Genomic DNA, 21,430 nt, shown 5'->3' with positions numbered 1-21,430 from the left:
CTTTATGCCCTGGTGTGAGAAGCAATGAAAGACACTAGTTGCAGATTGGAGGGGATACTGATGCCAGAATTGAGAACTCCTGTAAATACGAGAAAGAGCTGTTTCCCTCTCTTGTATCAAGGAGATATACAGTCTTGCTCTCAAATCTCACAGCCAGAAAAAGCTTCACCAAAGAAATCCACTGCAATATTTTCCTTAATTAATTGGACAATTTGGGTATGTGAGAGAAAACAGAAAAACATCTGGGGGAAAAACATGAACCATATCACAGTTTGTGTTTCCCTAAATCACCCTGACTGACTTATAATCTCCCTGAATCTTAAAGCAGCGGACACTGCAACTCTGTTGGGTATCACACTGCTTGTCGGTTCTGCAAACAGCCTCACCGGTTTCAACTGCTTATTGATGCTTTATGTGCATTATCCCCCCGTCCCCTTTCCTTGATTCTTAGTTATGTTACCCATGGTCTGCTGTCTGGAGAGTGGTGGGGACAGTGGCAGTAAGCAACACATTCAAATCCCAGAACTGAATGGTTATTGGTAATGGGTGTCTGGCTAGAGGAAATCTTTTTTTCTTGCTACAAAAATCTAACTTCTAACAGACAGCCTTTTTAAGCTTGCAAAGTGTGAAACTTTATGTTTATCTGGGTTAAATGCAATTTTATCTGAATGCAGCAGGGTCAAAGCAGTCAAAATACATTTAGCTGAGAAAACCCTCAGGAAAACATTTATATTATGCATAGCTCCAGATATCATCTAGTAAGAAGCACAAATTAGCATTCTGTCCCTCTAAACTCTTGGGTCTACCACCTTCCTGCCCGTTTTGGACCTGTGACTAACTCTGAAACTAAAATCAAATCCTGCTTAGGGATTAAAGCATCAGCTAGAGTAACCCTGGCCTTGGAAATCATGACTGTCTTAAGCCTGATGTTTTCTGATAAGTCATTGGCTTTTTCCTTGTTACCAGGTCTCCCAAACAATACTCCACCAGGTCCTACTGAGACAGGGTTCAAGGGCACGATCAGTCATATTTTTCCACTTGACCAGAGAGGGTAGATACAAGAGAAGATGAGGAAATAAAAAAGGGATAGAAAAGGGGAGATGAGAGCGTTTGAAGGATTCCTTTTCTATCTTGCACAATCTGCCAACAAGGTTTCTCAAGAGTTTGACTGGAGCTTTTCTACCTACTATGAGTTCTGGAAATTTCATATTTAAAAAACAATAATAAACCCTCCCCCTGCCCTACACACACACCCACTGAATCTTGATCAAGCAATAAGTTTTGAAAATACACATAGTAATATGGTCATAATATTACTTACTACAAGGCCTACAAAGCCCAGTGTGGTCTGGCCCTGACGGTGCTCTCTCCCTTCACACCAGCTGTGCTCCAACAATACCGGCCTTTTTTTTGTTCCTTGAGTATGTCAAACTCATTCCTTGCCCTTGGTCATTCTGAATGGCTGGCTTCTTCTCATCACCCAGAACTCAGGCCTTTCCTGACTATCTAATTTGATGTGACTCTCCAGTTGCTCTACAGGACATCATTCTATGTTAATTCTCTATGTAACAAGGAGTCATTACCTGTTTTCTCGTTTACTTATTTATTGTTTCTCCCGACACTAGAATACGAGCTCCACAAAAACAGACTTTGTCAGTCTTGCTCACTGCTACATAAGCAATTCTTAGAATCCAGAACACACTAAGCATTCAATAAACAGTTAGTGAAATGAATGACCAAATGAATTCTGCTTGAGAACAAATACAGATGAAGGTGAGGACGTGAATAGAAATGGGAAGGGATAAAAGTGGTAGCATCCAGAAACTTACGTAAGTACCCTCAGAACCACCAAAAACCCACCAACTTCAGCCTCACCTGAGCAGCACAAAGGCATTGCCACCAGCTCAAGCTTCAAAATTTACGTAGGGTTAATTGAGGGCAAGAATGGGTATAGGGCAATCTCCTGGCTCTCCACATCAAAGCCACATTGTGAAACTATAGTAAGTGGTGGCTCCCAGCCACATTTCCACCTCCTCTGGCTGTGACCCCTCCAAGCACCCTCACATTGAAGCCTCCCTACAGGGGCCATGGCCAATACCTACAGCTCTGCCGCCCCTCCTGGTTCTTCCCCATCAGAAGGGATGGCTCTCTCCTCCTCATTTCCAAAGAAGCTTGCATCTCTCACAGTCATTCTTAATGCTCTGCCTTGTATTATCATCATTACTTATTTCATCCTCTTTTTTTTTTTGAACTAAACATCTATCCCCCCATGTCTCATTTAGGTCCACACCCTTCAGATGTTTTTGGGTATTTGTTCAAAATGTTTTTTGAACATTTGCTGAAATGAAAAAAAATGTTTGTTGAAGTCAACAAACATTCACAAACATTTCACTGTGTGGCATGTGATATATATCATTTTAACTTGACATTTACTAAGTACTTAATATGTCCCAGACATTTATACCTTCATTAAGACAATGGCTAACATTTATTGGGTGTTTACTCTGTGCCAGACACTGTTCTAAAGATCTACTAAGTATCTCATTTATTCCTCACTTCAGCTCTACGCAATAGGCACTACTGTTATCCCCATTTTACAGAAGAATGAACTGAGTACAGAGAGGATAGGTAACTTTCTCAAGGTCACACAGATGGTAAGTGACAAAGCCACCACTTTGGCCACTCCCCTGATCGGGATCACATCTCAGGGAAGACAAACTTAAAAACAGTGCCAGGATATACACAGTGGTAGGGGAACACAAATTCTGCTGAAGTGATGAGTCTGAAAAAGACTCAGGAGAGATAAGGTTTAAGTGAGGCTTTAAAGAATGAGTAGTATTCCAGATAGCCCAGGGGAAGCAAGCCTTGCCAAGCTGAGGGCAGATGTGAGCAAAGCATGGGATTGCCAAGCGCATGGCAAACTTTGGGACTAGGGAGTAGGGAAATGACTGTAATCTAATCATGACTCTCAAGGAGTCCAATGTCTTCTTAAGAGAGGCATGCCAGAGAACTGCCATCAAAGCAAATACCCTGTGTTCCCGCTCTTCGGAAAAGACTGTATTTCCCAGGCTACCCAATCAACTTGTTACAAAGCACAAATATTTGCCTTCTGCATAAGTAATAGCAGTGGATATAAACCAAACCTTAAACCCCAAAGATCCCTGAGAATACCAGGACAGAACTCTCTCCCCACAGATGTGCTATTCTATTGCTTAGGACTTCCAAATGAGAAAATGACCAAGGCAATAACTGCAAACTGAACATCACAATAAATTCTACTACATGTTCTCTAGCCTCTGCTCATTCAATTCCAGGCCTCCAATATTGGCCCCAAATTAAGACTATGAAGACAACTCAGCCCTTGTAATATGAGAATACTTATCAAACTTCTTCCTGAATGCAGCACAAGGGTAGAAAAAAAACAGATGAAGACCACCTGCCAGTTCTGCTCTCTGATATTTACTGATGGCTCCTGACTGGCGGCAGATAAGCAAATAATATATGGGAGTCTAGAAATGTTCAATTGTTTGTGATTCACACCAGCCCCACCAGTATAAAGCTGTAAGAGTCAAAAGCTTAAAATAATATAATAAGAAAGAAACTAAACAAAACAAACAGAAGACCCTGTATAGCAGCTACCTAATGGCTCCCCAGACTGAGGATGAACTGTCTCTTCCCAAACAAACAATAAAATCTGCAAGATCCAGCTTTCATTGGTGGGCTTGGCAACACAGAAAACACAAAGGGGGCTTTTGTGTGAATTGCTGTTTCTGGGTACGTTTTACAGGCAGCAGACCAGCTAGCTGTTCTTCTCTTGTTTCCTCTATTCACACAGGCAAAGGATGATAATTAAAATCAGCCCAGAGTCCAGGCAGGAAGGCTCACTCAGGGCCACTGTAATTAACCTCTGAAAGGTAAGACTACACAAATGACACTGTGGGGACATGGAGAAGGAGCAAGTGCCACAGCCTTCCTTCAGATGCTCCTCCAAACGAAAGGACACCCCGACATCACCCTTTTCTGTCTGCACAGTGGTTCAAAGGAAAAATAAAGGTCCTGAATTCTACGAAAGTGGCAGTTTGCTCTAGGAAGGAGCTTGAAAGAAAAACGGCCATAGAAATTTTCATCATACTCAGTCACAAATGGCCCTGCTGGACTCCAGCCTCGCTCTCTGTAAGAGACAGTCCTTCATATCCAGTGGGTTCACAGCCCCTTCATTCACACCAAATGGTAGCTGTGAGCAAGGCACATGGGAAATTTCTCATGTCAAGAACCTCAAGACAGAAAGGGTGAGGAGGGGGTGGGGAGCGTAGCAGTGGGGTCTCAGAATCATTTGGGGCCCTCGTCCCAGCCATTCTGATTCAGCAGGTCTTGGATGGGGCCAGAAAGCAGCCTAACAAGCACCCCAGGTGCTTCTAATACAAGTGGCTACATGGACCTTTGATAAACTCTGCAAACTGCATCAAAACCAGTACTTATTAACATTCTTAACCAGAGAGAAAAGACCAGACAGCAGAAGACAACAGAAAGATGGAAAATCAACAGAAACTTGAGGAGGGAGATAGCTTGGTGGGTGGACAGAGCTCCACAGGCAGTGTCAGGGTAAGAGGCTGGAGTAGAGTCACTCCTGCCACTGGCCAGCTGTGGGGCCCTGGGGCCCTCTCCCATGCCTGGTAAGAGGGAAACTGGTGCTGTGGGACAGGACTGCAGTGGGAATCCCAACATGCAGAAGCTCATCTTTGCTGTTACAGGGACTGGCTGAGAGTGATGCAGTGGAAGGCTTCACTTCTGCACCTGGGCTTCCTCAAGGGTAGAGTGAGTTGATGAGATTACATCACTTCACCTCACATATAAATTCTTCGGATTGGCTGCTTCCTGGAATAATACCTGAAGAAGATTCTGAGGCCTTGCCTAGGCTCCACAAAAAGGAACACAGAAATCAGCTGACCCTGTCTTCTGCAGTCAGTGGCCGCTACTTGGACCTGGATGAGCTAGAAGGTTTGTTCTTGTTTTTAAACGTTCTCCGATTCCCTATCTGTACAACAAATAATAATGATACCTGTCTTTACTAGCACTTGGGATTATAAAGCCCAGAGAAGAAAAGAAACTCTTTGCTGCAAAAACTCTTTGTAAAAAGGTCAGAAGCAACACAGTGAGGGCAGGCGTGCAGGAATGTGGAGTCAAAGAGAACACAGGTTCAAATCCCAGCCGTGTGACCACGGGCAGGTTGTTTTGCCTCTCTAAGCCTCAGCTTCATGGCTATAAATGGGAATTACAGCAGTAATACCCTTCTGAGAGGTTACAGTGAGGATTAAATAAAGTGTAAAAAACAAGAAAACGCCTGCCTACAGCACATATTTAATAAATACTAGGACTCTACAACCCCTGACCTAACACAGTTCCAAAGAATAAAGTACCCCACATGTTGCACTTCACTTTCCTACTCTCCTCATTCAGTCCCGCCTTGCCACTCACGGGCCCAGCCGCTCCGCGGCATGTGGGATCTTCCTGCTCTGGGGCACGAACCCGTGTCCCCTGCATCGGCAGGCGGACTCTCAACCACTGCGCCACCAGGGAAGTCCTGGCTTGTTTTTTTTTGCACTTTACTTTCTTACTCTCCTCATTCAGTCCCGCCTTGCCACAGAGCTCTTCCTGACACCCAGCCCGTGCCACTCACAGAGACAATGGTGGGGAGGATGCCAACACCGTACACACACCTGCAAAACCCCAGAGGGACACGTAACTTACCAGAGCGTCAATGAGTACTTCTGCTCCTTCTTCACTCTCATGGAGGGTGTCTATGTCTGTTAATTCCTGAAGCAAATCAACCACAGCTATGGACACATGTGAAAAACGTTAAGGGTAACACATACATATGAAAACCTAACTGACATTTTATTAAAATATTTGGTTCCCTTCCACTTCCTGGTCAATCGCTTCATCACCATTTACCTTTGATACACTCTAGTTTTATTAACATCTCTTCAACAAGGTTCTACTCACAGTGGGTGTTCAATAAATGTTGGTAACTGCTTCACTTAGTTCCTTTCCTTATGCTGCCTTCCTGGCAACTTAGTCCATAGGTTCAGTGCATTTTCATAAATTTCAAAACTTCAAATAGATCACTTGGGAGGTCACTTTTCCAGTGAGAAAAAGGCCAACACACTTAACCTTACCTCATAATTTAAATTCTTGGAACTCAGTATAATCTTAACTATCTTCTACACTTCACCTTCAAAGACAGTAATGATTTCTTCTGAGATAAGATGGCTGGTGTTCACCAAGGAGTCTTCAGAAATCAGGGCGTGACAAAATAGGTTTAAATTGTAGAGGGAAGGATTTTCGTTGGACTGTGCTAGACCCCACCAACCTCCCTTCCTCTTAAATACCATGTTGCTTTGGACATAAAAGGAAGGTGAACAATGATGATTAAACACAAGGCAAAAAGAGAGAGACAGGGACATACAGGAGAAAGAAAACATGAAGGAGAGAAAAGAGGAGTTATGTTTGGAAACTGGAAGCCCAAACTAAACTAAGTTTCCCTTCCCTCACCTTGGACGCATACACACACACGCACGCACGCACGCACGCACATGCGCGCGCGCGCACACACACACCACTTGCTCTGTCAACCAGCATTTACTGAATGCTTATGATGAGTAAAGCACTGTGATAGTGACAAAGGCAAATCTATTCACTCTGGGCCTCAGTTTCCTCATTGATAAAATGAGGAAGTTAAGGTAACTAAAGACATTTAAAAAAATTATATACCACAGGCAATTACCAACATGTAACAAATGAGGAATACAGACAACTTGAACTGCACACATCCTGAAAAAGGAGCAAACTGAACTGGGAAATAAGGAAAGATTTGCTAGAAGATGACTGGTCAGAAAACAGGCCACTAAATAGATGAGGGCAGGTAGGCTAGAAAGCAAAACATCAGGAATATAGACAGAGAGATTAGAATGTACAAAGGTATATGAAGAGGAGAAGAAAGAGGATTAGGGACAGGGGGAGGGGAGAAAGTGATAACTAGACTCATATGAAGAAAATAATATCTTGAAGGAATAATATAATAGCTGTGTGCAGGATGCACTAAAGCACTGTGAGTGTTGGGTTTGGGGGTGGGTAGATGGGGGGGTTGGGGAAAAGCCAGGCCTGAAGGAGGAAGACCTGCTCCGAAGCTACAACACACGAAAGAGTCCAGAAGTGAGATGACAAGGGTCAGAATCAGGGCAGTTTCAATGCAAACTGGAAAGAAAAAATAAAAAGAAAGATACAGGACATATTAACAAGAATGATAGGACCTGCTAACTGCCAACTGATGTTACAGGTATTTTATGAACACCTTTTGCTAAAAGAAAAATTATTCAAAGGTTTGTTTTATTTATCTATACCTGACAAGCTGACCATCATGAATAAGTAATTAAGCTTTCCGTGTCTTATTCTTTCACACTTTAAAGTAATATATACGCAAAACTTGGGTGTGCTATGAAATTCTATGTGTATAATGAGATTAAAGGTCTTTGGATAAAACTTCATGTGTATAGTATATAGTCTTTATTAACAAAGTAACCAGAAAGCTCTTGACACAAAGACCATGTATCAAACATGATGTATAGTAAACTAAAATATGTAAATTGTTTGAATTAAAAAACAAAACAAAACAGCCTAACCAAACCAACCTCTAGAAATTCTGAGTAGTAGGAATTAGTAGTTCTCCCTCTCTAAACACTGCTGTAGATGCCATCATAATAACTACCATTTTTAAAAAGTCATCATTATGCCAAGCACTGTGCTACTGAATTCTCACAGCAGCATTATAAGTGTGATCCCCATTTTACAGATAAGAAAGCGAAAGCTCAGAGTGGTTAAGTAACTTATCTAAAGGTCACTGCAATAGTAAGGGAGAATGTTAGGTCCACCTGATTCCAAAAACAATACCTTTGCCCGTGCTCTTCATATTAATGCACAGGGGAGTATAAACCAGGTTTGAAAACAGCTAGATTCAGGTAAATTCTAGCTATTGACCCTACTATAATAACAGAGAAAAGGACTGTCACTTACTTCATCATAAATTATTAAAATCCCAGGAAAAAGAACAAAATGCTAACAACTCCTCATTCTCCTCATCTGAGAAGCTCCCATATTTATTCTCTTGAAAAGTTCTTACATATGAGATGTAAAATTCTTATATTTATCCACCTGCTTATTTAATATGCATGATGACATTTCATCCATCCATCTATCCATCCATCCATCCATCCATCCACCATAGAGTCAGATGTCTATAGGACAAGGATGTGAATTGGGCATGCAATAAGTACTATCATTACATCCCCTGAATAACATCATGCCCCACTAAGTACTTAGTAACTATGATTAATTAAACATTAGCCTCAAGAGACAGGTGGGGCATATATGAAAGAACAATAGATGAAGAGTCAGAGCAAACTCGAGGACGGGGGTCATATCATATTTATCTTTGCTTCGTATCTTTAGTGAACCAAACTGTCCCCAAATTGTTAATCCTATGGAATCTTGCTCAAGCTCCTTTATTTCCTTACAGCTTAGTTTCCTCATCTGTTAAGAGGTGATAATGATCTCTGCCCAGCCTATCTCACCCAGTAGCTATAAGGAATAAATGATATCATGTATGTCAAAGGGCAAGTAAATCCAAGTACTGAGAAAATAAGAAAGCACTATAATAAAGATTGTTGTTAGTCAATTCTTCCCACAGAATGGCCAAACCCTCACTATTGCCTTCATTTTTTCTAAAACCTCTAAAATCTAAAATTTAAGCTAACAACAGCATGATCCTCCCTTTCTGGGTCACAATGGGTTGGAAGATCTAATTTTATATTTCAGCTATGCCACAGAAATTCAGATTGATCAAGTCCTTTTTCAGCCTCTAAGGTCTTATGGGACAGTATCATATTTTTCTTTGATTATTCTTATACCATGCTCACAAATGGGTCACATTAAACCTGGGGGAAAAAAGGAAAAGAAAATTTGGCAATGGTGATCGTTTTATATATATATATAGAATAAATGTCTATATATATATATAGAATAAATGTCTAACTTTTACCAAGAAAAGTCATTTCTTATAATGGTCCAGTAGATATCTCCTTGCCTACTGCACTCCTGCCTCAGTTGAGAAGTCAAATAAGAAATCACTTAGCAGCTACCAGGTCTGGTAAACAACTCATCAATCCTACCACTAACTGATTTTACATAAATTCTCAACTTTCACCAAACAGCATTTCAGCAAGGCAGTAATGAGTCCATAATTGTAATCATCAACTCCCGAGTAATATAATATGATCCAGAAGATAGAGGTCATTTGAAGACCAGGAAGAGGAATAAGAAGTGAAACTAAAGATAAACAGATGAACTCTAAGTCTTAATGAGAAAATTCAGCATGGTCTGCCACCCATCCGGCGTTTCTTCACAAGCAGACTCTGGGGATGGGTGATAGGTTTTTCCACTGTAGTTACAATTTCATTTCACAAGGTAAAAGGCTCTCTCATCCAAGTGCAATAGGAAAACAGAGAGCCTGTCTTTGTGAATTACTAAAACACAGTTTTTGATAGCCTATTTTGTCATGTCAGGTAGAAAGGCCACCCCACTCACTCCCTCTGCACCTGTCCACTGCTAGGGCAATAAGCCAGTACAATAAGAGGCGAAGTAGAAAAGACCAGCTGGGTACAAAATGGCCCACAACACAATGGCTTTTAGAAAAAGAGGCGTGTTTGCTTTTATTTTGGCTTTAGATATTTGATTTTTTGGCCTCATCTCCTGTAGAGTCTTGGGACAGAAACGGGGCATCAATTTCATTAATCTCCAGTGAGATGTGACCACAAGGAACAAAATTATTAAAAGAAAAAAAAGATAAAGAGGAACAAAATATATTAAGCAGATGGCTTTTTTTAAAAGTCCTTTCAAAAATGCTTCTTTAAGAAAAATGACCAGTCTGAATCCACAGTATGTAACTGATTTAATGGAACAAATCTGGGGTTTTTTAGAAGTCTTTTTTTCTTTTATTCCTAGATTAGAAGAGTGATTAGATATAGCTCAATTAATGCTGATGAATTTCTAAACAGACAAAACTGTCTTTTTCTCCTTTTAAAATAATGGCACAGAACTACCTAGAATGAATCCAGATTCTTAATTTTACCCCAATCCTTAATCAAAATAATATGAGGGAAAAAAATGTCCTCATTCAACATTTATTAAGTACCTACTAAATGTCAGTGGGCACTGTTAGGCCACAGGGGAAATGTCCAAAGCAGGCTACAACCACCCTAGCCTTCCAAGGACATGGAATTCACCTAAAACTCATAAGCAAGATCAAAAGTTACATTAAGAGGTCCTTTTCCTAGATTGCCATTTTGGCACTCTTCTCCTAATCTGACTTACTTCAGAGCATACTTAAATGGCTCCAAAAAAATGGGTGGTTTATCAGTACAGATTATCAGGGAAGTTAGACTACCAATCAGGAAAAGAAGTAAATTCTTTTCAGTGTAATTTTTTTAAAAAATAAATTTATTTATTTATTTTTGGCTTCATTGGGTCTTTGCTGCTGCATGCAGGCTTTCTCTAGCTGCGGCGGGCAGGGGCTACTCTTCATTGCCGTGCGCAGGCTTCTCATTGCGGTGGCTTCTCCTGTTGAGGAGCACATGCTCTAGGCGCGTGGGCTTCAGCAGTTGGGGCTCCCGGGCTCTAGAGCGCAGGCTCAGTATTTGTGGTACCCGGGTTTAGTTGCTCCGCGGCACGTGGGATCCTCCTGGACCAGGGCTTGAACCCGTGTCCCCTGCATTGGCAGGCGGATTCTTAACCGCTGCACCACCAGGGAAGTCCCTTCAGTGTAATTTTGATTCTAGAAATATCAAGACAAGAATAGCTCCTAGCAGAACAACAGCTTGACATATAAAGTCTTGTTAGACAGTGCTTGCAGGAAAGCACTGGAGCAATAGCCAACTCCCTCCCAGTCCAATTAGAAGAAAGCCCTTAGGAGGTGCAAACCCTTCCCAGCCCTACTCCTGCTCATTAGCACTGGGGCTCGAACACAAGGCACCCCTGACTACTGTACACACCCTCTGGGATAATATGGTGTGTCGCATAGACCCAAACTGCTCAAGTGCAATTGATCCCTGCTGGTCTAAAAAAAACCTGTCTGCCCTTTATTTTCCAATTCCCACAATAATTCTTCACAAAATCCAACGGGACAACTTTGCAAGTTCTCCTGGCTTTCTAGAGTTTGAGAAAACTAAGCAGTAATTTAGAAAAGAATAGTGCTAACGACCACTCCCTATTTCAGACAAAACAGAGCTGTCCCATCAGGACCAATGATCTACTCTGTAATTAACAAAACAAAGCTCTCCCTTCCTGCATATTAGCATGCAACCAACTGTACTGATGCCCTAAGTTAACAGTACAATGAGACCTCATTTTTCTGAATCACAAATGGGTGGAGAGAAAGCAGATTTGAAAAAATCTGGTTTATATTATTCAATAGTTTTTATTAAAGAATAGGGCACTTAGCTGAGAAGCAGTGGTCATGATTTTAAAAATAAATAAAGCCATGGACCTGATATTCCTATAAGTTTGTAGTGACTACGTGAGCACATCAGCTTCCAGCGCGTGAGGAATGGCAATTTCCATTGCCACGGTAGGAATCATGAAAATAAACTTGCAATGAACACTAATCTCCACATCTATCAAAAGCTTACCCATCTCCAATGCCCAGTTCCCTAATCACTGCCAAACCAGAGATGACCTACGTTTTCTCAGAACACCAATGGTACTTCCTGAGCATAACACTCCAAGGGCACTCACCACACCTAGTAATGTGAGTGTTTTTGTATCAACTAGAGTTTTTTTTTTTAATTAATTAATTAATTATTTTTTGGCTGCATTGGGTCTTCGTTGCTGCACCCAGGCTTTTCTCTAGCTGCGGCGAGAGGGGTCTACTCTTCGTTGCGGTGCGCGGGCTTATCATTGTGGTGGCTTCTCCTTGCGGAGCACGGGCTCTAGGCGCGTGGGCTTCAGTAGTTGTGGCACACAGCCTCAGCAGTTGTGGCTTACGGGCTCTAGAGCGCAGGCTCAGTAGTTGTGGTGCACGGGCTTAGTTGCTCCGCAGCATGTAGGATCTTCCCGGACCAGGTCTCGAACCCGTGTCCCCTGCATTGGCAGGCGGATTCTTAACCACTGCGCCACCAGGGAAGTCGTCAACTAGAGTTATTATTTGTTTCCCTGATAGCACCCAACAGAGCTTATCATACAAAGGAGAAACCCGGTAAATGCCATGATCTGCCATAAGGACTTTAGAAAGGATTCCACTGACTCTTCCCTCAAATTGAGAACACAGCAAATGACATATAAAAATAAGATATTTATGGATTTGCTGCCCTAATTTTTTTTTCTTTTGCTGATAGCAGAAGAGGTGATTAGCCACCAACTGGGGTTCTATCTTCCTCTTGTTTTATTCCTCCTTGGTCCTTTAGGCAAATTGAGTAAATTTGGTTTAAACTGGGCCACAGAACTGACTGTTTAGCAATACCTTAAGAAAATATCTTTAGGGACTTCCCTGGTGGCGCAGTGGTTAAGAATCCACCTGCCAATGCAGGGGACACGGGTTCGAGCCCTGGTCCGGGAAGATACCATGTGCCACGGAGCAACTAAGCCTGTGCGCCACAACTACTGAGCCTGCGCTCTACAGCCCACAAGCCACAGCTACTGAGCCCACGTGCCACAACTATTGAAGCCCGTGTGCCTAGAGCCCGCGCTCTGCAACAAGAGAAGCCACTGCAATGAGGAGCCCGCGCACCGCAATGAGGAGCCCGCGCACCGCAACGAAGGGTAGTCCCCCCTCACTGCAACTAGAGAAAGCCTGAGTGCAGCAATGAAGACACAACACAGCCAAAATTAAAAATAAATTAATTTATAATAAATAAATAAATAAAATAAAAAACCTTTAAATGTACCTTTGATTTTATTTTTCTGTAGAAACACTCCAAAAGGGTCACAAAAAAAAGGGCTCTGAACATGTTTAAATGATTTATTTTAAAGGAAAAATTGTTTTAAAAAGCAATATTTCTAAAAGGCAGCAGCTGTTGAATCCCACCTTGTGTTCCCTCCTAATGCATTCAGAGTGACTCTTCAATCCATGTGAGGGGTGTGCCCCTCCCTCTCTGCCCCTCACCCCCAGAGGTGCTCTTCACGGACCAGAATTCCTCTCCACAGCCAACTGATGGCTGAGCTCCAGCCTCTCAAGGGGGGAGATGAGGCACAGAAGCGCTGACAAGCCCTCACCAGCAGCAGTGATGCAGAGCGCCAGAATAAACTCTGAAGCTGCTTCTCACGGTTGAAAGGATGAGGCACAAGCTGTTTTCTCATATCCTCTGGCTCTTAAGGTTACAACAAACCAGCCTCTGATCCAATTAAAGTCCCTATAGTTTATGTTTTCTCAGAGAAGGACAAAGCAAAGATGACCTGTGCTTGCTGGGACCATAACCAGCCATGTATGGTCTTGGTTGATAAATGAAGAGTTAAAATGATTAAAAATTTAAGTCCTGACTGCCACGAAATTGTTTATTCATGGTAAGGTGTTTCGGGCAGTTACAGCTGTACAACAGTAAATTGTTAACAACCGTTTCCCGAAGAAAAATTTCCATTATAGATCACAGATACGACAAGAAGCAGAGTGCAATGCTACTGGGAGATCAACATTCCAACTGATAGAGGATATGTTAGATCCAAGTCAAGAGGGCCTACCCTTTCTTGAAACCACTTTCAAGAAAAACGGTACTTTGAGGAGGAATACATTTACCCTAATTGCTGCATCTAATTAAAATGAGGTAATTTTAAAAATTTCAAATGCACTTTAAACTTGATGTAGGGCATAATTTAAAAATTAGATTTAAAAAAATATCATTAGGGCAGCAGGGTGAAGGCTAGCAGACAAGAAGGGGAAAAAACAGTTTAGCTCTCAGAAAACAGGAGGGAAATGGCAGTCTGTCAAAGTTATTATAGGGGGGACTTGTTTTTTTCCCTTCTTAAAGACCAGAACGTAACAACTTGGAACATCTGTGCCATTGTCTTTCCCAAACATCCCGATGTCAAGCACACTTCTTGTGTCAGTCTTCTCCCCAGCAGGAACCAGGTTGGTGAATCAGCAAAGTGTCAGCATCTTCAGAAAGCTGCCACTATTATTTTGAGTTAGCAAGAATAAAAGAAGAATAAGAGTTGTGTTTCCAGAAACAAAATAGGTGATTGCTGTATTAATACACAAGGTAACAGGTGACTATACAATTCTGTCAGGGATGTAGTAAATCCTACAGGGAAAAGACTCAAGGTGCATTAGAAATGACACTGGACTGGAAATCAGGGGCCTGGAGTGCCAGCCTCAACCTCAACAGCTAGTGGTCCAACATCTAGACCTTAGACTTGTTACTAACTAAAGAAATAAGGCCCTGGACTAAGTCAACTCTAAGGTCTGTTTGGATTCTGAAAAGCTACCATTCTTAGGTGAACTGAAATGTGAAGTCACAATTAGAACTCTTGGTTGCTAACTCTGTGAGGACCAGTTAGTACCTTGAATAGGGCTATTTGTATGCTAGATACTCAATATGTTTACTGACGGATACTGCTTGAGCATCAGTGCAGCCTATGGCTCCTGGGGGTCTAGCACAGTGCCTGATAAGCACTCAAAGCCATGTCTACCAAATGAATTCATGAGACCCATACCAAGCTCACCCAGAGACAAGCTAATTGACTAGGGTCCTCGTACAACCCAGAACCTCCCGGTGATGAGTATGGGGAATATACTCATCAATCTAGGGACTGACAGAAATTCTCAATACTGCCTAACATTCCATGAATTATCAGAAATGGCTTAAAAGATCACCCTTCAAGAAGCCTGCATTAAGATTATTCACTGATTTATTTCTATGAGAATTATCAGGCAGGAAAGAACCTAGTCAGACATGCTCTCAGGAGAGAGATTACCAGAAAGATGAAAATAACATGAAGCAGCAGCAGATTTCCCATGAATATCACTCAAGCAGACTAACTACATTTGTCTCTTACCTTCGGAAATCTATATTCAAACAGAACAACTATTGGAAGAGAATTTGCTTTAATGACCGTAACCCCAACCACAGGTACATCAAAAACCTTTTCCACTAAAGCTGTTTCACATCTGATAGCAAAGACAAAGTATAAAAAGGTTTAAGTCATGATTCAGCTTCAGTTAAAAGTAACATTTACTAAATACCTACTATGTATCAGAAACTGCTTAGCACTTATATGAACTCCTTTGATCCTCTCAATAACACTGAAAGGCAAAAGTTTATATATATATATATATATATATATGAATGTTTATATTTTTTTTCCAGTAAATGCCATCTACGAATATACACAGTATCATTCCCACAGAAGAGTCTATAGCATTTAAGTCTTGAAAACAAGGTGACAACTGAATTCACAATTTTTAGATCCTTCGGTAATTTAATGTTCTATGCCCTTAAGTCTGTTAGACCTTAAGGTATCCAGGTCTGGTTACGTCCCAGTGACATAACTCATCTACTTTTGCAGATGAGAATACTAAGGGCTGGAGGGGCACCAAATTTCATACAGGGAATCAAACTTAGACTGTCTGTTTAGGTCTAACGCTGTCAACAAATACTAAATGTTATTGTGCACCCAGCCTCTTTTAAGGAATTGGGAATATAGCAGTAGACAAAGTAGATAAAAATTCCTGTCTTCCTGGACATTCGAATGTGAGACTAGAGGAGGGTTCAACTCCACTGGGCCATCTGTTAGCAAAATGATGTGTAGATCAACAGATGTAAATCCTGTCTGGTTTTGCCTATATAATGGGCCCCCAAATCAAGATCCTGAAAAATTAATGCTGTTAATGTATGAACAGGATACATCACGATGAATTCTAACACTAATAAGAGCAAGTAGGACAATTAAGCGTTGCCCAAGATTTATTAATAGATAAAAACCAGACTTTCGAATGAGTAAAGAGCAGCGTGTGATTCAAGATGGGAGAAAATTAAAATGGAAATAGAAAACCAAACGTGACAGCAGACATCAGCAGAGACAGACAGGAGAAGAGAGTAAACAGCATTCCCCCACCACGTCTGCCTTCCTACTGAGGACAGATCTGAAAGGATATCTGTATTATCATGTCCAAGCAACCCGAGGAGAGACTGAACAGCATTCAGCTCTACCAGAAGGTGGTACAGGTCTGGCATGGTGGCCACCACGTGCATCTCCTGAATGATGTCATTTAGGTCCAGCTCAGATTCCATAAACCTAGGAAGGGAAAACAAGACAGCATTATTGAAAGGGAAGGGGTACAATCAGTACTGAGGAGCAAACAGCAACATAATCCAGACAGAGAGACAATCTGTCAAAGTGTCTACAACAGACCAACCAAGAAGTATGCTCGTCCAAAAATCATACTGTCACACAATTTCCTTGGGAAATCGATTTCCTCATTACAAAAATCAATCTCGGATTCAGGTCTCACTACAGGGCTCCCCTTACCCGTGCAGTCACAAGTGGCCTTTTAGAGGCTTCGAAAGCATTTTGCAGCATCAGATGCTCTAACTGCCCACCAGTCCTGTGGATTAGCGACCACTACCCCTTGGAATGGCAATTCACTCTGTTGTCCTGAACACAGTTATCCTACTGATCCAAAAAGGGCTTCTCTTACCTACCACTTCAGATCAAGAGCCAATTATTCCCCTTACCTAAAGGAAAGTACAGGGATTCTGCTGCCATCCAGAAATACCTTCCCCTCCCCCACACCCCTTCCAATGAGCTGATTAAGAGAAAGATCCCAAAGTAAAGTCTGGCATCCTGTAATCACCACCATACCTTAAGTAGCAAGATACTTCACTCACATTTCCACACCTGAACCTTTCCGCAAACCTATGCCCAGGCACAAAGAACAGAACTGCTTTGCATTCACCTCTGCATGCCCTCCCCCAGTGTTTGACATAGAAGAAATGCCCGCTAAGCCTTTGATGAACAAGACAGGAAGGTTTGTTCTGAAAACGAAATGAGCTAATCCATGTAAAGCAACTGAAAAAATAACTGGCTGAGAGGAATCAGTGGTTAAACACACTCTGGAGCCAGACTGCCTGGCTCTGAACCTCACTTCGCCACTTACTTAGCCTCTCTTTGCCTCAGTTTCTTCATCTGTATAATAAATGGGATAATAAAGTTACCTATCTCATAGGCTACTGTAAAAAGTAAATGAACAAATACACATAAAGCACTTAAAAAATGTCTGACATGCAAAAAGCACTGTACATTTGCTCTCATTTCTATTACTACTACTAACACATATAATATGTCTATCTTCCCTTCCAGAAAGTAAGCTTCTTAAAGACAGGAATTATATCTTTTGTCTCTATGTATCCACAGATGCCTGCTTAACTGAATTGAGGCCACAAAGAAAAGGAACATAAGCAGGGACTCCTGAACCTCCAGATGCTGAGGAGCTGGGCAAATACCACCTCCCCAGAACTCTGGAGATTCTGTAAGAACAAAATCTGGAGACTGTAATTTTTTAAAACATGTCCATAATTTAGACAATATCTTACCACTGTTTTTCCCCATTACCATTTTTAATCATAACATTTATGTAGTTTTTTCTGATTATAAAACACCACTTTTTGTAGAAAACTGGGAAAAGGAAAGAAGAGCCCTCAAAAAGTAAACCGAAATCATCTATGATCTTATTAACCAGAAATAACCATTGATAATACTCTGGTATGTTTAAGTCATTTTTCTCAACTCATAGCCTTCCCCCTGCCTAAAAGTAGCCTACACAGTATACAGTTCTATATATAATTTTTGCTGTTGTTGTTAACATAGTCTGAACAATTCCTCTTATCATTAAACATTCTTCTACAGCAGGAAAAGCCAGTATCCAATAGGGCTGTCAGTCCTTCTTCTCCCTTGGCAAAATCCCTCACTGAGCACAGCATCTCCCCCGCTGAGGCCAGACATGGCTTCAGAATCCTTCTCAACATAGTGTTCCAAGAAAAGACTACCAATCAATCATGGAGAGGGAACAGATTAGGCCTATCTGAAAGTCCTATTCTAAATAATACATTTTAAAAAGCTACATGGTGTTTCCTTGTATAGATGTTCCACAATTTATTTTACCAATCCCCCTTTGTCAGACACTCAGATGGTTTCCAATTTTGTCCTTTATAACAAATGGCACTAAGATGCATGTATTCATAACTGTCGTGTGAGGATAATTCCCAGGAAGGAAAGTACCAAGTCAAAGAGTATGCATAATTTAGCAGGTTTTGATATATTCTGCCAGAAAGGCACCAATAGTGTATGAACTCCCTGTTTCCCCTCACCCTCTTCAAAAAAAGTATTATCTATTTAAAATCTCCTAATTGAGATGGGAAATGTAACTTTTTTAAATTTTGCTTTTCTGATACCACCACAGTAAAAATTGTGTTAATGTTTACTAGCTATTTGTATTTCTTCTTTGCCCATTTTTATATCCGGGTGTTCATTTTATTATTGATTTATAAGCACTCTATATATTAATGAAATTAATCTCTGTGACATATTGCAAAAAAAAAAACCCAGAGAAAAATATTTGTCCTTTAACTTGTACATTGTGCTTTTTGACATAAAGGCTTTTAATTACCTTTGCCTTATGAACTCTATTTTACCTGTATGCTGAGCAAGGTTTTTTCTATGCTAAGATCAGATATATGGTGTACTTTTATGTTTATACATTTTTAAATGTTTAGGAGTAATAAAACTAAAATTTATTTCAGTGTATAATATAGGGCAAAGATCTAACTTTATACTCTGCAAATGTCTGGCCAATTGCTTCAATACTATAATCTATCTCTTTTCCACAAATTTGAAGAAATGCCACCTCTATCATACACTAAATTTTAATGTGTACTCTAATCTGTTTATGGGCTTTTCACTCCATTTCATTGATTTGTCTGCAAATTCCTGAGCCAGGACCATACTTGCATAGTGTTACAATATATTTTATATCTGTTACTGCAAAACACTCCTATGTTAGCTTTCTTTTTGAATGCTTCCTTGTCTATTCTCACCTGCTTATTATTCCAAGTAAACTTCAAAATTATTTTTGTCAGACCCCCCCATACCACTTTTTTTTTTAAGTCTCCTTCCACAGTGCTTACAAATAGATTACCTTTTAAATCACTAGTTCCCCATCACCTAAAGTGTGGAAACCAAATCAGAATCATGACATGGAAGGGCTGGTGCAGACTTCAGACATTCCACGGGGCAGTAGATCTGTTTAATCTTTGAACCTAATGGGCTCAGCAAACCTTTAAGGCTTATTTGCCTTACATGGGTAGTATAAAACAAAACAAAACAAAAAATCTGATTTCTTGAGAGTAACTTGACAAAAGATTTTTGCAGCTCACTGGGAAGAATTAGCAAGGGAGACTGGGCACTAACTAGTAATAAACAAAATCATCTTGCATACAAGGAAGAGATTTGGGGACTTGAGTGATAATTAGTGAATGAATGTCAGCCTGGAGAGAAGCTTCTGGTGGTATCCTGCAGGGCTCCCTCCTTAGGTCTGTTTAGATCAACTATATTATTTTATTGTTATGTTTTGATCAACAACTTGGGTGAAGATATATAAAAGGCAAACTTAACAAATGTCATACAACACAAAGCTTATAGTGAACACAGCAGCTGACAGAATCAATTCAAAAAGTTTCTGACAGGCAATGATGATGGGCCAAATCTAACAGGAGAAAAATGACCTAGGGTCTACGTGGAGAACGCATTGAACCAAAAAGTCAAGTACAAATACATGGGGCAGGAAAGATACAGTGTAGTAAGAGGACATGTGTAGAAAGGACCTGATGGTTTTACTCAACTGTAACCACAATACAAATCAGACCACCAAACAGTTCTGCCAGGACAGAGACTATTTCTCAGTCATCTCTGGACACCTAGCACTGGGCACACTCCCTGGTCCACTGCAGAAGTTCAGCAGATGCCTTCCAAATGAAGGAGCAGAGGAAAGTAGCTGCCACAAATGCTGTTATGGTTTTAGGCTGCTTAAAAGAAGACAAGATAGTTATGCTGATTAGATGACCATAAAAGTCTGTGACATCTGTTATGGGAACCATACTTTAGGAGGGATATGGAAACTAATTTGGGGAAGCAACTGAGGTTATAAGGAGTCTAGATATCCTCTCACAGGAGGATTTGTTGAAATTCTTTTTCATTCGGAGTTGAAATCTTAAAGAGTCAGAGCTGCCAAATGATGAAATAAGTTTCTCTGGGAAGTTAGATCTTTGTCACTGGGGGTAATTAATAAAAGGTGATATAAAAAAATCAATGATGAGAAGGGAGAAACAGACTGTACCTTTCAGTCCCCTCCAACTTTGAAATCCTTCTTCCAAATATGCAATCTTAATCAAATATCTTTAAGTTTAGAAAGTCAGAAAATTATCACAACAAAACGAGCAGAAAGTCAACTGTGAGCAGGGAAACAGCATAAAAATACCACTGGGGTCCCATGTGACATGAGTAACGAGATATAGTGGGAAATGCCTGGACGTAGGAATGAAATTGACCTGGGTTACACCCCAGCAACATTATTTACTGGCTGTGTAACCATTAGCAGTGTGTCAATAAGTATGTATGGGCACATACTAGGTGCCAGTCACTGTGCTAGGTACTGAGGATATAACAGATAGCAAAATAATCCCAGTTGCCGTCCTCACCGAACTCCTAGCCTAGCACAAATATAAATAATCTATTACATACAATTCATTGTAAGGATATCCAGCGTTGCCCAAGAAAATTGCCATTGGAACACAGAGCACTGGGCTCCAGCCTTGTCAAGGGAGACAGAATATTAACTAACCTATCTCTAAAACTCAACTTCCTGATCTTCCTATCTGAATTATAGTGAGGATTAAAAGAGATAATAAAATGCCTAACAAGTGTTGGCATGTAGTAGTCAATGAATCTAGATACCCTCAAGTTTGCTACACTATAACAAAGAAAATTCTCTTTTTGCTGACAAAAGTACAAGCCTACTCATTTAAAATCACACACTACAGTATTTGCAGACGGCTGCCTAGGGATTAGGTATACCTTCAGCAACAGATGACTCACAGCTGGGGGGAGAGAATCAAGCTAGAGGTCAACGGGAAAGCAATAGAGCAACATATTAAAACAGTAACCCAGGCTGAGATGGGGTCACTGATTCCATCTGGTAGGATGGAGAATATTCTGCTAGCTTGCCCATGTACATTTGCTTCAGACCAGCAGGATGTTCTCCCTCAACCACAAAAGTGAATTTTAGCAAGTGATCAGCAATGTTCAAAAACACTATAAGAACAACAGAAGCCAACGA

At 40.9% G+C, this 21,430-nt stretch overlaps 1 protein-coding gene across 4 annotated transcripts in view; it reads right to left on the bottom strand.

Moving 5' to 3' along the window:
- CTNNBL1 (catenin beta like 1) overlaps positions 1–21,430 on the bottom strand; it is a 173,565-nt gene that overhangs the window by 110,699 nt on the left and 41,436 nt on the right. For all 4 annotated transcript variants that reach the window (XM_067708096.1, XM_067708097.1, XM_067708099.1 and 1 more), the window contains 2 exons: positions 16,196–16,335; positions 5,749–5,846 (listed from right to left, as the gene is read on the bottom strand). In XM_067708096.1, the coding sequence (XP_067564197.1) occupies positions 5,749–5,846; positions 16,196–16,335 (238 nt within the window). The remainder of the gene's footprint in view (positions 1–5,748; positions 5,847–16,195; positions 16,336–21,430) is intronic.

The sequence above is a fragment of the Pseudorca crassidens genome, chromosome 15 (assembly GCF_039906515.1).
Source record: "Pseudorca crassidens isolate mPseCra1 chromosome 15, mPseCra1.hap1, whole genome shotgun sequence".
NCBI lineage: Eukaryota > Metazoa > Chordata > Mammalia > Artiodactyla > Delphinidae > Pseudorca > Pseudorca crassidens.
The sequence above is the reverse complement of the archived record's forward strand: the minus strand, read 5'-3'. Positions and strand labels throughout refer to the sequence as shown.